The 18,203-nt window shown below is 35.0% G+C and overlaps 1 protein-coding gene and 1 long non-coding RNA gene across 2 annotated transcripts; both read left to right on the top strand.

The window, feature by feature from the left end:
- The first annotated feature begins 6,357 nt into the window (after window positions 1-6,357).
- Window positions 6,358-7,824, top strand: LOC112508091. The gene is made up of 3 exons (XR_003068605.1): window positions 6,358-6,627; window positions 6,709-6,826; window positions 7,638-7,824. It is a non-coding gene; the product is annotated as an uncharacterized LOC112508091 (long non-coding RNA).
- A 3,324-nt stretch (window positions 7,825-11,148) lies between these two features.
- LOC112506071 (protein PFC0760c-like) lies at window positions 11,149-14,563 on the top strand. Its single transcript, XM_025110097.1, has 5 exons — window positions 11,149-11,241; window positions 11,530-11,576; window positions 12,794-13,096; window positions 13,195-13,315; window positions 14,153-14,563. Exons 1-5 carry the CDS (start codon window positions 11,149-11,151, stop codon window positions 14,561-14,563), a joined length of 975 nt encoding a protein of 324 aa, XP_024965865.1.
- The last annotated feature ends 3,640 nt before the right edge of the window (window positions 14,564-18,203 follow it).

Below are 18,203 nucleotides of genomic sequence, written 5' to 3'. Positions count from 1 at the left end.
TCAATAAACGTCAAATATTTGGATTCAATATGTTTGATTCCTCCTGGGTCTACCCATTCCAGATCTTTTTTTTAAATCCATAATGTTCATCTTATATGTGTTCTAGCCTAGACCTGCTGTTGGTCATGATATGTGTATTTTCAAATCTGACTTTATATGAGTTCTTAATCCGCGCTATTTGTTCAGGTACGATCTGGCCTTACCCTCTGATAATTGTTCATCTGATATTGTATAWTGAAAGGCGTGTTCTGTTTGGTATTTTATCCTTTAATCTTGTAAAGGATTTTGTGGTAAGTGTGTTCTATTTGTTTGGTGGTAAGCTTGTTTCCTTTCCTATGTGTTTTTTTTTTCTTTTCCTTTTTTTTGCTGGAACTGTTTTGTTGGCTTGACCTAGCACTCTGAAGTGTTTTAGGAATCCTGCCTTTAAGCAACTCAGTCTCCTTGTGCGTTTTCTGCTTTTCAAATGGTTTCCCCTCAAGTATCTACTGGAACTTCAAGTACAATGGAATCCAGAGTCACCAGATTGGACTTTGGAGATCCGTTATACTTACATCCAAGCGATACTAGTGGAGTCTCCATTTTATCGTTTAAATTGAGTGGTACCGAGAATTATAAAGTCTGGTCGTGTGCTATGATGTTAACCCTTGAAACTAAGAACAAATTGGGTTTTATTGATGGTTCCTGTCCCTGTCCTGTTGACGATCTCAGTCTTGGAAAACAATGGGATCGTAGTAATTCTGTTGTTCTTTCGTGGATTTTAAACTCTATGACTGAGGACTTGTTCCTTGGGCAAGTCTTCTCTAAAGAAGCTTCTCAGGTGTGGGAAGAGCTAAAAGAGACTTATGACAAGGTTGACGGATCTGTTACCTTTAACCTTTATCAAAAAATTAATTCATTGAATCAAAACAATATGTCCGTCTTTGAATATTACCACAAGTTAAATTCCTTGTGGAAACAATTTGACGTCCTAGTTAAACTTCCGTCCTGTACCTGTAATGCTTCACATGATTTCACTGAACATAGTCAGCTTATTAAGTTGATGCAATTTCTTATGGGTCTTGATGACAGTTACCAATCAATTAGGAGCAACATCTTAACTAGAGACCCTCTCCCTTATGTTAAAACTGCTTTTTCTTTGGTTTCTAGAGAGGAGTCTCATAGAGGAGCTAACTCACACCAAAACAGGACTAAATCTCAAAATTTCGCTTTTTTGAGTAAAGGTTTTGAGAGCAAGAAAAGACCAGGAAGGAATCCTTCAAATTTAATTTGTAAACATTGTGGTGTCTCTAGTCATACCATTGAGCGATGCTTTAAACTAATCGGGTTTCCTAAAGATTTTTCAAATAGATCTAGACTCTCCTCTAATTCAAATCAATTTTAGAATTCAAAATCTCAAAATCCAAAATCTATTTCTGGAAATGCTTCAACATCTGATTCTACTTCTACTGTTCAAAAGTCTCCGTTTAGTTTTTCAGAAGATCAGGTCACTAAACTCTTGAGCTTAATTGGTCAAACTCCATCTAATACCACTGGTTCCGRTGATGCCTGCGCCAATATGGCAGGTAYGTTTGAAAATTCTAMTTMTGGCTGGAYAATAGACTCCGGAGCCAACCAACATATGACCTCTAGTTTTCAAAATCTAGAAAATATGGTTGATGTTACGGATTTAAATCTTAAAGTTTCTCATCCCAATGGGACTAAGGCCAATATAAATAAAATTGGGAACTTAAAACTATCTAATAATGTGGTTTTATTTGATGTCCTTGTTGTCCCTGATTTCAACGTTAACCTTCTGTCTGTCCACAAATTAACAAGAGACAATAWAGTTTTCATAAGTTTTGATGAAACAAAATGTTATATTCAGGACTGTCTGCAGAAGAAAATTGTGGGGACTGGTAGTCAGAATGGAGGACTGTACTTTTTTTATCACAATCTTGTCAGTAATACTGCTCTTTCTATAAATGACTGTAGTATAATTTGTTTTGTTTCTTCCCATCTTTGGCGCAGTCGTCTTGGTCATCCTGCTGATCAAGTTCTCTCTGTTTTAAAGAAAAATCTTAAAATTGGAAATGATGTTAGTGGTCCCTGTGAGATTTGCCACAAGGCAAAACAGACTAGAGAACGATTTGTCTCTAGCACACATAAAACCAATAGTCTTGGTGATCTCATTCACTTAGATGTCTGGGGTCCATATCATGTCCAGAGTAGAGAGGGATACAGATATTTTTTTGACCATTGTCGATGATTTCACTCGTGCTGTTTGGGTTTATCTTTTGAAAAATAAACATGAAGTTGGTGAATATGTTGAAAATTTTTGTAGTTTTTTGTTCACTCAATTTAGAAAAAATGTTAAAATTTGCAGAAGTGACAATGGAACAGAATTTGTAAATCAAAAATTAAATGGTTTCTTTGAAACAAAAGGAATAATTCATCAAACTTCTTGTGTGTACACACCACAACAGAATGGAATTGTTGAGCGTAAACACAGACACTTACTTAACGTTGCTAGGGCTTTAATGTTTCARGCTGGTGTCCCTCTTAATATGTGGAATGAATGTGTTCTGACTGCTACTTATCTGATTAATAGAACCCCATCTTCCATATTACATGGTAAGAGTCCATATGATTTGATTTATGGTTTTCAGCCTGTTCTTACTCATCTTCGTAAYTTTGGGTGTCTATGCTTTGCTCATATTCCTAATATAAYTGATAAATTTTTACCCAAATCTGAAAAATGTGTTATGCTCGGCTATGCCAATTCCAAGAAAGGTTATAGACTATATAGTCTTGATACCAAGAAAATAATTTTTTCCAGAGATGTGAAGTTCTATGAAAACATTTTTCCGTTTAAGATGAGTAGTGACAATACTGATGAGACCAAAATTGAAGAGCTTGATRTTTTAAATTTTTTCGATACTGTGTCTGGATCCTCTAATGATATTGATGTTGTGGGACCCAATGATGAGAGTGTTGGGCCTTTAGAGACTGAAACTGTTAGTCAGTCTGAATCTAGGGATAGCAACCGAAGTGAGCTAGGCGGCCTATCTAGAACTGATAATAGTCAGTTACTTGGCAGCTCTGATATTCATAACATTCAAGATTCACCTCAACAAGGTGATCTTACTCGAGTTACCAGTTGGCAGCCTTTAGGTAGCCCTAGAGTGGTTGCCAGCCTACCTTGTGATGCTACCCCATCTGGTGGAAATGYTGATGAAACCTTAGGTCATGRCTCTGAGGGTGTTTCTTCCCAAMCTCAAAATCTTAGAAGGTTTCCTAGAGCTAGCATTTTTCCTAAGAAATATGATGATTTTGTGATCGAAGGAAAAGTTAAGTATGGTATAGAAAGAGTAGTGAATTACTCTTGCTTGTCTTCTGAAAACCTTTGTTTTGTTTCTAATCTMAATAAATCTGTGGAGCCAAAAACATTTAGCGAAGCTTATAGTGACCAGAATTGGATTAATGCTATGAATGAGGAGATGGAAGCYTTACATAGGAATGGAACTTGGTATATAACTGAGTTACYTAATAATAGAAAGGCYATTGGTTGTAAATGGGTTTATAAGATAAAATATAAATCTAATGGAGAAATTGAAAGATATAAGGCCAGGTTAGTTGCTAAGGGTTATAGTCAAAGAGAGGGTATTGACTATGAGGAAACTTTCTCTCCCGTAGTCAAAATGGTYACGGTAARATGTATTATTGCYCTTGCTGTTCAGTTTAAATGGCMTTTGTATCAGTTGGATATCAACAATGCTTTTCTGTATGGTGACTTAGTTGAGGATGTTTATATGACCCTTCCTGAAGGTTATTACAGTTCCAATGACAAGCGTGTATGTAAGTTGGTAAAGTCTCTTTATGGYTTAAAACAGGCTCCACGTCAGTGGTATGCCAAGCTTTCATCCTGTTTAATTGAAAATGGGTTTGTTCAAAGCATTAGTGATTACTCGTTGTTTACAAAGCATCTTGATTTTGTATTTCTTGTTTTGCTTGTGTATGTTGATGACATAGTTATTACTGGAAATTGCCAGAGTGAAATAAATGCCTTCATAGATTTTTTACAAGGAAATTTTTTGATTAAAGATTTGGGGAAGTTAAAGTTTTTTTTGGGAATTGAAATTTTAGATTGCATAGATGGTGTATGTATGTCCCAAAGAAAATATTGCCTGGAGCTATTGAATGATTTCGGTTATTTAGGATGTAAACCTGCTAATACTCCTATGGATGTTAATCTTGTTATTTCAAGTACAAATGATTCAAAAGATAAGTTGTTAGCTGATTGTACTGGTTACCAAAGATTAATAGGTAGGTTAATCTATTTGTTAGCAACTCGACCAGATATAGCCTTTTCTATTCATTGTCTAAGTCAGTTTATGCATGCACCTAGACAATCACATTTAAATCTTGCACTAAGAATTCTCAGGTATCTCAAGCTCTCTCCTGGAAAAGGAATAAGCCTTACAAGGTCAGATATTTTTAACCTAACTGCTTTCGTAGACGCTGACTGGGGTAAGTGTCTCTTATCCAGAAAATCTGTTACTGGCTTTTGTTTATTTCTTGGAAATTCTTTAATATCCTGGAAAAGCAAGAAGCAGAGCACTGTCTCACGCTCCTCAGCTGAGTCTGAATACAGAGCAATGGCAGCTGTGTCATGTGAAATTGTCTGGATTCTCAAAATTTTATCTGATTTAGATATAAACAATCTGTTACCTGTCAATTTATTCTGTGACAATAAATTTGCCATACAAATTGCTAATAATCCTATCTTTCATGAAAGAACAAAACACATTGAGATTGATATTCACTATATTAGAGAAAAAATTAGTAGAGGAGTTATTAAAATTGTAAAGATTCCCTCTTCCGAACAAACTGCAGATGTTTTAACCAAGGCTCTTAGTATCAATCATCACAATTATATGTGCACAAAATTAAAAATGATTGATCTCTTTAAAAGTCAAGATTGAGGGTGGGTGTTAAAATGTATGTATTATCCAATCTTGACTTGTCTGACTTTACTTTGAACGTACCTTGTTTGTCAATATGTTAACAGGGTTGGGCAGATAATGCAAATATTGAAAGAATGAGTGTTGACATAAAGAACAAGGACTGTGCCTCACTTTCTACAATAGATGAAGGTTAGCGGAGCAATTGTCTACAAAGTTGAAGGGGCAAAGCTGTACAAGACAAAAGATATATAAAGAAAAATGAACGGTCTCATCTCATACGATTCATTTTTTCTTAGCTCAAAAACTAATTAGGTTTTCTCTCAAATATCTCTCTTACCTGAGTTTGAAGATCTCGACCTATTCTTCATCTCTTCATACGATCTTCAGATCACTGTTAGTATTTATGTTCATCTGTTCGTATTATCAACAGTATTTTAGATTTGTAGTTATATTTCTGTTCTTGTTATGGTTCTGTATTACTTACGTTAAACTCAATAAACGTCAAATATTTGGATTCAATATGTTTAACAAATATGTTACCCCAATACAAACGGAGCACTTTTATGCATTCTAAAATGTTTAGCACATGTTTATATGTGTTAGTTTATTTATCAAAACACAAAAATCAATGCACTCACACACACATACAATTATGTTGGTAATGTGAAGTAACTCGTGAAACCCATTTTAAAATAAAAATGGCTTGATGCATGAAGCTTATACTAGAATATAGGGCAACTTATTCCAACTATATCGCAATTTAGCAACAACTTCTTATCGGCTTAGAGTTATTAACCAAGGTATGAACCTTCCATACTTTTAGAAACTCTTGGAATAGATATCCTATGACACTCGGTTACCTATAATATCCAATTTTCCATTTGATCAACTGGCATGCTGATTATCTGATTTCGACATCTTTGACTTCTTCAAGTTTTCAATTCCTTCACATCCTTCTTTTACTTCCCGAATTGATGATCCTATGTTATTCTTAGTAATCTTCATCCCACTATATAATCAATGAATTTATCATTATCTGCATTCTTATAGAAACATCCAATACCCAAATGTGCCTCTTCATTATATGACATTCAACAGATGCAACGAACCTTGTAATTGGATACTTTCCATAATTTAGGAGTACACTCTTAAACAATTATACTTCCTTCCTTAAATCCCAAGAGTTCTTCCTCTAGTTGAGTCACCGACACCTTCAAACAAAACTTCTTCTTGAAGGTCCTAACAATTACATCATAAACAATTTCTTATAGCACACCGAAACTCCTTAAGGGAAATAAATGCAAGTTAAGCACTTAATAAGTATTACCACATTTGTAACACCTGTAATTTTTAGATGATGATCAAGGAACGGGCGAAAAGAAACGAGGAACATATGAAAACGATAAAGGAACGGTCTGGAATGGACGGTCGACCTAGCAACGACTAGACGGCCTGGCAGGACCAGGAGACTTAAACGGCACCAAAAGTGGCCCCAAACACCCAGCTCACTTTGATGCCCGATTTTGCTAGGGTTTTTCATATTTCTTCTCCCAATTCCAAATTTTGTTCTCATGGGAGATTTTGTAGCTAGAAGATCAATTTTGGAGCATTTTAAGATAATTTTGAGGTGATTTGAGGAGTCTCATGGTGGGTTTTATCTTGGAACCTTCAATTTCTTGAGGAGGTAAGTTTTTGGGTATTTTGAGATCTAGATTTGAGTTTTGCTGTGGATCTAATATTATGGTTGATTTTTAAGCATCTATAGACTTGGGTGGTGATTTGGAGAAAGCTTTTAGAAGAGTTCTTGTTTGTTGGACCTCAAGTCTCCATTTTGGAAACTAAAGATTTGGGTTTAAAACCTAGGTTTAACCTAACCTAGCAATGTGAGTTCAAGTTGTTTTGTAAGAAACTATGTACATGCCAAAATGTGTATTTTGAATTGTTGAAGTGTTCTATTTGATGTTTATCAAATGTGTCAAGTATTTAGCTGCATATTTGGTAATTTGGGTTAATAGATTTTGTAAAATGCCTATACTTATGTTTTGGGACATTTTGATATATATATATATATATATATATATATATCTCAAAAATGTATTCTGTTTATGATTTATCGTACCAATGGAAAATTATTTGATATAAATGCATTGTGGTGTATTGATTTTATAGACTGTTTGGAAAATGCATGTTTTCGTGTTATGAGGCATTATGGAAAAATAAGAATATGATTTCATTTGGAAAATGGTCTGTCTCAACCAATTATGGGACTTTGAGTTAATCATGCATTTGGAGCATGTGTTTGCATAATCATTGGGTAAATACATTTTATTCCTTTTGATGACTTTTATTTTATTGTCAATGAAATTGTTGAGCATTTGGCACAGTCTTGACTTAAATGATCCTTGGGGACATTCGTCGATTTAATTTGCTCTATGTTGGGCCTTTGGATTTATATGGGGTTATGCCATATTTATTTGATAACATTTTGGGTGCATTGGTCATTCATCTGTGTCATGTAATTTTAGACAGTGACGCAATGGATCCATAAGCATAAGAGTCAGTTTTGTGGTATATGTAAGGGATGGGATTCTCTTATTCTTAATTGGAAATAGGCATTGTGATTTTTATGTAATTTCCAATTCATCCCTTACTATAACTTAGAAATATGCATTGTGATTATTATGTAATCTCCAGGTGAACGAGCTACATCTTGGTTGGGAGATCTCAAGGTAAAGAACCGGAAAAGGTTGAACTTGGTGACTCTTCAAGCGAAAGACACAATAGAGTTGAACTTGTTATCTCATTTGACTATAGACTGGATTTGGTTGATGTCAATCGTTACTTACCTGCAAGTGATGCTCATATAATATTAGATTGTGGCTTACTATGTGTTTCGTCACAACAAATAGTAAATCGGGTCCCTCCCATCATCATCAGATGATTTATGCCCTCCCAGGGGTAAGCATGAGTAAATTGCGTTAAAGACTTGATTTAGGCTATGTTTTTCATCTTAATGTTTATAGATTTATTTTTGGTAGTGTGAGTATTGGCTTTTGGTTGCGTTTAATTGGTATGTTGATTAATGAGTTTTCATTAAGAAAATGGTAGGTTTCAAGAAGGTGTTTCTTTTATGATAAAGATATTTCATATGCAAAACTATGATTTAAATCAACAGTCTTTCGATTTTACCTTTTCACAATTATGATGAAAACTGTTTGAACTTGTTCAGCCTAACCTTTTTCGTTTGTCGACATGTGCATCAAGTCCGTGGGGAAATGGTACTAGGGACACCATGATGAGATGAGTGGTAGATAGTTGCACAAGAAGGTTTTAGCTTATCAATGATGTATTTTGCCTTAAGAGATAGTTATAGTTATTGGGTTATAGTAACACCTGACCTTAACTTAGTCTTTATGTAAGATTTGTCCATCATTTGTTGATGACGATTTTAGATTCAATATTCGAGGTCGTTCAAGTATTGATTATAGAAAAAGGAATTACCCTTTAATTGTTGTATTAATGAAAATTTTAAATTAGTTGCACTTTCCAGATTTTAGGGTGTTAGAAATTGGTATTACATCATAAGTTTAAAAGATTTAGGTATTGGTTTAGGATAGCTAGACATAAAGTAGCATTTTTCTAAGCAAATGAAAGTGAGAATGTGCGATTAGACACTTTAAGATAGGATATTTTGAGGTCGATAGAGACATTAGTATCAAGAATCGTGATGATTGTAGCAAGGATCATGATGTAAGATAAATTTATATTTTTTCTAGGCCAGTGTTAATATGAATTTACAGTTACGTGTGTGTGCTTGAATTACCTTTTATGTGATAATCGATAGGGTAGTGAGTATATTCTCATTGAGTAATCATTAGAATAATTGATGTTTGTAGCATTGTCACTTTGAGTGACAGATAAGTATGGTGATTACGCTAAGCCGACATTTGTGGGTCAGAAATATTGGTTAAGTTTGAACCATAGGTTTGTTGAATCATCTTTATATGGAAAGAAAGTTTGCAAGGTTAATTGACTTAGTTGTGAACTATCGCCTTCAGATATTTGAGCTTTCCAATAACAGTCTTGTGAGTAGTATACTTGACGGGCGTGGCTTTAAGACTTTAGGTCCCAACCAGATTCATGCACGATATTCTTCTAAAATAAATTGCATAATTTATCCATGCTTTGTCAAGTCGTTCGTATTTGTCACGTTGCGAATTTTGGGAGAACGTTTTGGCACACCCGAGAGTGTAGCCCATGTTTTAGAAGTTCATGAATTGTTTTGTTGCTTATAAGTTTCCATACAAACATTTATCGGAAGTTTTCTCCATGTTGATTTTGCTGTTATCGTGAATGGACGAAGGTGTACTTTGGAATATCTTTCAATTTAAAACATACATGAATAAATTCATACTTTACTCAAAATACACATGATTGTTATATTGCACATAATTTAAAGTATATAAAAGGAGTCGGATCAAATTTTGAATACACGAGACCACTCGATTGTATATATGTGTTTGCGAGTTTTATTGGAATTTCATTTTACGTGTTTTGTGGCTCAAGAGTGAAATCTAAAATGCATAAGCTTGTTTTATTGCATGAATTTACGTTTGAAGTTTTGTTAAGAACTCTATTTTATGCGATTTTGTTGGTTAGATGTGAAGATTTTGATGGCATTCAGTTGCAAAGTTTTCCTTTGCATTATTGTGCAATTGTTTTGTAGCATATGATTTATATGCATATTGTAATTTGAAGATTTCTTTACATATTATAGCCAGTATTTTAGAATAATGGGAGCTTATTGATGTTTGGCTTTAATTTTGAAACTGACCTAAATTAATATCGTGTTTCAACCTAAGCACATGCACATATAATTTTACTAAGTTTTGAGAAATAATCTGGTGCATTCGAGTCTTGTTGGGGATTTTATTCCATGTCGTTTTATGGTTAAAAGAGAATTTTTTTTTTGGACTTTGATGTCGTCTAATTCCTCTTTTGAAGTTTTTACAAGCATCTTGTTGCATACTATTTTAGTACATATATACATGGCGTAAATAAATGCATGTTAGCAATATATCAATGCATTTAAAAAGTTTGTTAAGCCTATTTCATCGTTATCATTATTGGTTTGAGTAATGATCAAGTAGCTAGCTTTCAAATTGGTTTCATGTGTTGCAATTGTGGCCACTTTGCATGACTTCCACGTTGTCGTAGTAACTTCTAGGCGTAAAAAGATTAATTATAAAGATTTTTTGTCCGGTAAATCTTTTTAAAGTTGTAAATTGGCATATTTGTTAAGTTTTGTACTTGAAAAAACCTTGAACTCATTAAAACCTTGGATGTAAACCCTTTGAGAAGGGAATTGTGTTTGAGGGTAAGAGAAGTCCTCGGAAGTTGAAACGTCAGATGATCCAACTCGTGTTTGGGTTTGAATTTCGGGAGTTCAGTTTGAAAATTTAATGTATATATGGAACTCTGAGGTACCAGACTTGTGAGTCATCCCAGTTACGGAAGTGGTGATCTTTTTGTTTCGGCAAGCTTTAGGTTGGAAGCTTTGTTCGCTGCTTGTTTGTGTGGATGTTCATATCTACTATTTGGAGATGGTGTACCTCTTGGTGAGTTGTCATGGACAAATTATTTGTTTCTTGTTCGAGTCTATTAGTGATATTAGGTGTGTACTTTTTGATTTTAAGGCAAAGAACCATTGAAGTACTTTGAGTACTATCATTGAATCCTAGGGATCATTTGTAATGTTTGGGGTGACTCTAAGGAGTTTAGATATTGATAAGTGAGTATTATTGATTAAGAGTTTCTTGAATTGTAAATATTTCATCTTTTAAATGATCTATAATTGGGTACCCTTGGGAGCAGTCCAATTGATGTGTCGGTTGCGACCAACTCTATGGGAGTAATTTAGCGTAGTCCTAGATAGAAAAGTCATGTTATTGGAAAGAATAATGGAATTAAGAAATCTTGAGAAACCCCTATGTTTGGCCTACATCGTGCTAGTTTGGATTTTGGGTTCAGGGTTGCAATGAACTGGACCAAACTAGTTGTTAGGAATTTCTTCAAGAAAGGATGATGAATCTTTTCTGATATTAATCAGTAAAGAAACTTAGAGAGAGTATTAGAATAGACCTTAAGCGAAAATTGTTCTAATAAGGAGACTTTGATTAGTCCAGGATGATGTGTCGAGGTATTAATGGTAGTGGATGAGCCATCCAAGAACACTTATATAGAGCTCCTTTACCACCCGGGTAAAGTCGAGGTGATTTTGACCACTCTGCTTCAAAAGGTATTACCGATTGCCAATTAAGTCAGATTTATGCGGAATTATCGACGGATTGAATGCAAGTGAGGATTTTGTTTTAGATTGTTAGAGGTTGTTAGAAAATTTAAAAGTAAATTCAATCAAGGTATCAATTGTAGAATTGAGTCGTTAAGGCCGTGAGCCACACTCGAGATGATATGAGTTACCTAAGGTTGGGAGGTAACCGAGACTCTGGTTTTGGGAGATTGGTCTAATAGTATTCAATATTTACTCTAATGTTGGTGTAATGTTTTGTTTTGGGTTCTGATGTAGAGGTCAGTGTGGTTATCAACATGGCAATTTGGGCATGAAGATATCGGGTTCTAGTTAAAGTTGAGTTTGGTGGAAACACTCTCCTGGAAGAGGAGCCAATGGCTTAGTGAAAAGTATTTTTTTGTATTTTGTATTCTCATTTCATGATTCCCTTGGAGAGATGGATGATGAGCCATGTGCCAAACTTGTGCTCCCAGTAGGGAACGTTCTTCTGAATTGTTCTATGTGCTCCTTATGTTTCAGACGTGACAAAAGGAAATGCCACAGATCCTGACGAAATTCTTTTTCCAAAACCCTTATACCTTTACCTTAAACCAAACAACCATCACTTACACATGGAAATGAAAACAGAATTCTCGATCATGATGGAGATACTGAAAGGCCACAGAATTTCATTTGCTTTGATAGCAACTGTGGATGTCTCGCTTGTCTATCTACAATAGTTCTGATACACCTTGTCATACATCAAAGATGGCAACCAACTCTATTTCGAGGGACATGTAGATAATTTTCTGAGCCGACTTACACTAAACGACTGAGGATTCTGAATCTACCCGAAGCTAACTCATTTCCAGGGGAAAAAACCTTTGATGACATTGTTTTCGAGGAATAATTATGTACTCACATCAAGAGAGTGGGATATGTCGGTGTCCTCGACAACCCGAAGCAGTTCAAACGAAATTTCCTTCCATCAGTTTGGCATCTTGTCTTTTCAATACTCAATAGATGCATGACTTCCAAAACTGTCGGTGTGGACACATGCAGCACATCTTTCTTGAGGTTCTTTCATGGTCTGGTCTTCAACAAGCACTATGACTACAAAATAATTATCTGGAATGAGCTTGTTAAACTGTTTCACGCAAATAAATTCGCCTCAAAGGGAAGAAAGGTCATTCCATTTCAGAGATTTTTTACAGTTGATCATTATGTTAATAATACGGTCAAACAAAGACATCCCATCAAGGATTGACAGACCGTTCGGTTCGGACTACGAGATGAAATTTTTCAGAGCTCATATAGAGGATGAAGATCTCCATTATGTCCATACCGAAAGAGTTATTGGACTATGCTGATTAGAGTTCTCTGTGCGTACTAGAATATAGGGGAGTGATATCTCTTATAGTCCATCCAGAATTAGAGGGACTTACTTCGGGAGTAACCCATGTCTCAGCTATGTGTAGTGAGGGTCCTCTAGGTCTAGCTGAGAGAGTTTAGATACAAGGGGTATCTGAATAGAGTGTTCAGAGAGAAATGTAATTGAAAGGGGTTCAGTTGGGGGAGACTCTGATCATGCTGAACAAGGTGTTTCCAACAATGAATCAAGCTTGGAAGACACTAATTCTGATGATAATGATAATCAAGCAGTTGAGTCAAGTGTTGATGATGACTCTGATGATGATAATGATGATGGTGATAATAATATGTATGATGCTGAGCCTATTCAGACAAACATTGATGACTTTCAACAAATAGAGTTCAACTTCGAGGACTCTATTCCAGATTTTGATATTGAAGAAGAAATTGATAATATCATGGAAGATTTAAGGAGGAGGACGAGGGAGAACAAGTTAAAAATTTAGAGAGGTCAAGAGAAAGAGAAAGAGAAAACTATGGGGAGAGTGTGACAGGAATGCAAAATAATGAAGTTCCTATCCTAACCTTTAGGAGAAGAAGAGTAACCACATTTGTTGTTGGCACTCATTCGTTGAGTGTTAGCATTGAAAAAGACATAGTCCACCCAACTATGAAACTGCATACCCCTGGCCACTCAGATACATCTCAACAGGTATCTATTTCACTTTCTCACGGGGACTTAGAACATAATCTATTTGTTCCTCACTCGAAGGAATTGGATATTGAAAATAGTAGACATTTTCCCTGCTCTAGGACTTCTTTGGAAAATACATCGAGTCTTGAGCCTTCTATTCCTATATCAATTAATACACATATTTCTAGATCATCCATTGCTCAATACGCTCTTCTTAGTGAACAATTCGGAACGACCCAAGTAGAGTCACTCACTGACTTTTTACGAGGACAGGTCGAAAGTCCTACCAATGTCAACGAAATTCCAACATTGAACGTAGACACAACAGTTTACTCAACTATTGTTTCAACTGGCAATCTAAGTGATCCATGAGTTAATTTACCTGATTTTGTGTCAAGAGAATATCTGAACGGCGCCCTAACGGTTGTTCAAGATAATTTAATGGGGAAGATAAGGGGTCTCAAGTCTTTGCTGAAGAGAAAGCAACCTACAGACGACGAAGTTTGTATTCCGTCGTAACCACCTCAACCTCAACAAGATATGGGTCTATCCGTGGACGAACTGAAATCCATGTTATATGCCAAGATGCTATCTCAACCAAGTATGGATTCGATAGATGCTGACTTGGTTGCTATGCTTCGACAATCAGTTGAAGTGTCCCAAACCTTCAGAGCCACATAATTTCAAAAAATTTAAAATGTTGTTGTCTCGAGCTTGTCAAAGATTGGTTCAACAATCACCTCTTCTACCCAATCCATTGAGGATTCCTTTAATGAACTATCCAAAAGAGTTTCAATACTAGAAACTTCTTGTAAAACTCAAGCCACTAATCTTAAACGAAGACATGATGACTAGGATGATTCTGATCACCATGAGGAAAAGACCAAAAGGCAAAGAGTGGCTGAGTCATCAGGATTTACGGGTGGTGAGTCTGAAAATAATGAAGCATCTAAAGAGCATAATAATGATTATTCTGGTGAAAGGGTGACAGGGAGAGAATTAGTTTTGTATGTAAACCTAGAAATTGAGCCGATGGTTGAGAAGTTGGAGGTCTCTAGAGCAGAAATGAGGAGGATACTGGGTGTATCAGCTGATTTTATTGATGATAATGCTGAAGCTGAAGGTGGAGATCAAGAATTCTTTGTTAAGTCAGGGGAAGAAGATGTTGATTCAGACGATCTTATGTTTGAATTTGAAGCTAATCTGAATGACAATGAATCAAAGTTCCCTTTTCTGAATGTGCTGAATAAAAAACATGTACCTTAATCAGAACCACCAGTTGTTCCTTCTACAACTTATCCACCTCGAGCTGAAACTGTTTCATCTTCGTGCAGATACATTCCAATGTCTAAAAAGGTCTTTGCTCCAAAGTGGGACAAAACGAGAATTAGTTAACCTTTTCTGGAAGACATCTATCGGGATATTTTTGTTCATTCTCTAAGAGATATGAGCTTAGAAAAAGTTTTGGGAATTCAAACAAAGACTCTAGCTTATAGACAAGAATACAAGTACTTCATGAACGTGAAAAAACAGACCCTTCACTATGTTAGAACAAGGCATCGGATTGTATCAATCAAGAAGGTTGAATCTAGATAACTATTAAAGTTGTGGTATCCAGTCTTTTATGTTGTTCGTCAAGAGGGCAAAGAATGGTGTTTCTGTGAAGCTGACTTTCCAAACCTGTACCTAGAAGACTTAGAATTCATGTACCACGAGTTCAGAAAGCAGACTGTCAGATTTGAAGGAGTTGTTAGAGCAATGGAATCCATCAAGAGATTCTTCAAGTGTTACAGTAAGTTGTCTTCGATAATCGACGTTCAATAGGCTATGAAAGAAATAAAGAAAGTGAATATGTTGATCCTTTTCCAAAAAAAAAAGTGAATATGTTGATCCTTATCAAGAACTAGAAGATGTTGATTGTCATCCATTGTTTATGATATTTGAAGATCCAGAGTTTGGAGTGGTATATCAAATTGTTGAGGTTGCTAAAAGGTTTCTAAGATTCTCTACGTTGTCAAAGTACAGTGATGGTACAATCAAGTTGATAAAATGACAGCTAGAATCTAAAGAGGTATAGGATGATAAAACTTTAGGGTCTGATGAGCTAAAGTTAAGGGAAAGGTTCTTACTGCTTAAAGCTTTGGATTTGTTTGACGAAAAGATAGAGTACAAAAATGTTGTTAGAAGACTTGAAACTCACCTTAGATTCCGAAGATCAAGATTCTCAATATCTAGATTTTGAATCCAAAGGGAGAAAATGTTGGGTTTGATATTTTGTAACTGTATTCAATCGTTTCCTTTGCATTTTTGTTTTGTATAAATAGTCTTGTTTCCTTTTTATTTCTAAAAAGTGTTTTATCATTTGTAACTTGTAATCTTTGAAGATCAATATACAATCCTTTGGAAACTTTCTCTCTCTACAATATTCATATAAACTGCCATTGTTGATCTTGTGTGATCTTAATTGAACTTGTGATTGGTTGATAAATTCTAGAACATGAGTATTGTGTTTTTTTTGTATATAATTGAATATTTTGATTAATGAGTTTTCAACAAGAAAATGGTGGGTTTCTAAAAGATGTTGCTTTTACAATAAAGATATTTCATTTGCGAAATTATGACTTAAATCAACAGTCTTTTGGTTTTATCATTTTATAATTATGATGAAAACAGCTTGAACTCACTAGGTTTTAACCTTTACCTTTTTTCCTTTGTCGGCATGTGCTTCAGGTTTGTGAGGAAATGGTACTAGCGACACCGTGATGAGATGAGTGCTAAATAGTTGCACGAGAAGGTTTTAGCTTATCATTGATGTTTTCTGCTATTAAAGATAGCAACAATTATTGGATTATAGTAACACCCGACCTTAACATAGTCTTTATGTAAAACTTTGTCTATCATTTGCTGATGATGACTTTAGATTTGATATTCGAGGTAATTCAAATATTGATTCTAGAAAAGGGTTTCCCTTTAATTGTTGTATTAATGAAAATTTTAAATTAGTCACTATTTCCAGATTTTAGGGTGTTACAACATTCAAATCGTCTCAATGATAGTAATCAAACACACTCATGTACTTGTAAATTCATAATGACATTGGCAAGATGCGAGTTTGAATTTACCTTACACAAGGGTCCTCACTACCATCTTCAAAATTCTCAATGAGTTAGCTTTCGACCACATAAAACATTTCTAACTTGGGACTCATAATTGAACACTTGCACCACCAACACTCCATCTAGTTTAAGTCTAGGTGTCTACCTCGACACTTAAATCTCTTGAACTAAGGCTCTAATACCACTTGTAACAACCAGAAACTCGGAATAGACATTTCGTAAACTTTGCACCACTTCGACAAGTACAAATACTAACATAAATATATGATTCAACAAGATCTCATGAGTTGCAGGGGAAATAAAGTATACTACTGAGATTAATTACAAAACTTGAATAAATTCTAGGTGATTATCTGACTAGAAGAAAGCAGCCTTCCCTTCCAATCTATAGCTCACACTTTTCCCTTGACCTTGCTAGATGGTACTTTCCTGAAAAGGTTTTCAGTTTTATGAGAGCGAGGGTTAGACCAAAGGTCTAGTGAATTCTCTCTATCACATGAATACACACTGAAATATTTCATTGTAAAACATAGTAAAAAATAATAACGTACACACTTGAATCAATATAACACCAATACTTATTGCAATGGTTGAACACACTTATTTTCACGCACACTTGTGACCAGTGAATTGGGCGCACACTTGACCTATAAGTGAGCTTACATGAAACGAATTCATGTGCTCCATTCAGGTAGACACTTCCCATAAATAGGAATATCATAATACACACTCACACCAAGTACTAACACTAGACAAGTAAACATTTTTCAAGTATATGACGCACACTATGTGAATTCAATCAAATAACAATTCCATTATAACTAATGGGTATAAGTTTGTAGAAAATAATACAAGAGAAAACTCACATGCGGTTCAAAGCCTTAACATACACTCTAAGACCAAAAATCCAACAACCAAACACCCGAATTCACCGAAATAGAAAGGTGTTAAACCTCCTTAATTAATTCACTAATCATATTTTATTACCTCCTAAGCAACACTATTAAACAACATCCCAAACTGAACCCACGACAAGAACCGACAAATTTTGAAAATATATAAACATGGATTTACGTGACTAGGCAAGCGACCCAAGTCGTGGCTGAGGTCATGATACCCACTGTTTTCTTCTGCACGGTCCGAAAATTCTAATTTCAACCCAAAAATCCATATCCAACATCCCAACGTCGATTATATGCATTTACCAACTTAAAACCCAATTATTTTACCTTTTCCAAAGGTTTTAATACACGATTGAACATCTAAACATAATCAAACTCCAAGACTCTCCATTCAAAACTCAAAATTGATAATCCAAGCATGAAAACCCCCAAATCCATGAATATTGAACAAAACTTCCATAAATCAACAAGGTAAAACAATTTTAATCTTTAAATCGTACCTAGATTCAAATCTAAAATAATTTTCACCATATAATCCAACAGTTCTTCATCTATGAACCAATCTAAATCAAAATCCCCCAAAATACAAAAACCCTATAAGAAATGGTAAACTCTTAAAAAACGATATCTTAAAATAATCAAGGATAAATATGCATACCTCACTAGAGAAATCAATAGATAAATCTTCCTTTCTTCGAAATTTCCATAATGTAGAAATGATAGAAGATTGCCTTCAGAATTCTCTTCCTTTCTCTGAAGACTTTTTTTGTCCCACTCTAATCAATCTTCAAGATAAATCTTCATAGATTCATGGCAGATCTGGATATGAATATTAAGAACTTCATAGAGTTGAGAGAGAAAGTCAATGCCCTTGACTTGGTCAAACAT

This window comes from Cynara cardunculus (assembly GCF_001531365.2).
Source record: "Cynara cardunculus var. scolymus isolate 2C chromosome LG 2, CcrdV1, whole genome shotgun sequence".
Taxonomy (NCBI): domain Eukaryota; kingdom Viridiplantae; phylum Streptophyta; class Magnoliopsida; order Asterales; family Asteraceae; genus Cynara; species Cynara cardunculus.
Note: the sequence above shows the minus strand (reverse complement) of the source record. Positions and strands in the feature narration are given on the sequence as shown.

Excerpts from the sequence above, each read along its gene's own strand:
- LOC112506071 (XM_025110097.1), top strand. The coding sequence starts at position 11,149 with ATGGTAGTGGATGAGCCATCCAAGAACACTTATATAGAGCTCCTTTAC. Across the intron at positions 11,242-11,529 it reads TGACCACTCTGCTTCAAAAG|AGGTCAGTGTGGTTATCAAC; the intron begins GTATTACCGATT and ends GTTCTGATGTAG. Across the intron at positions 13,097-13,194 it reads AGGAGGACGAGGGAGAACAA|GAGAAGAAGAGTAACCACAT; the intron begins GTTAAAAATTTA and ends CCTAACCTTTAG.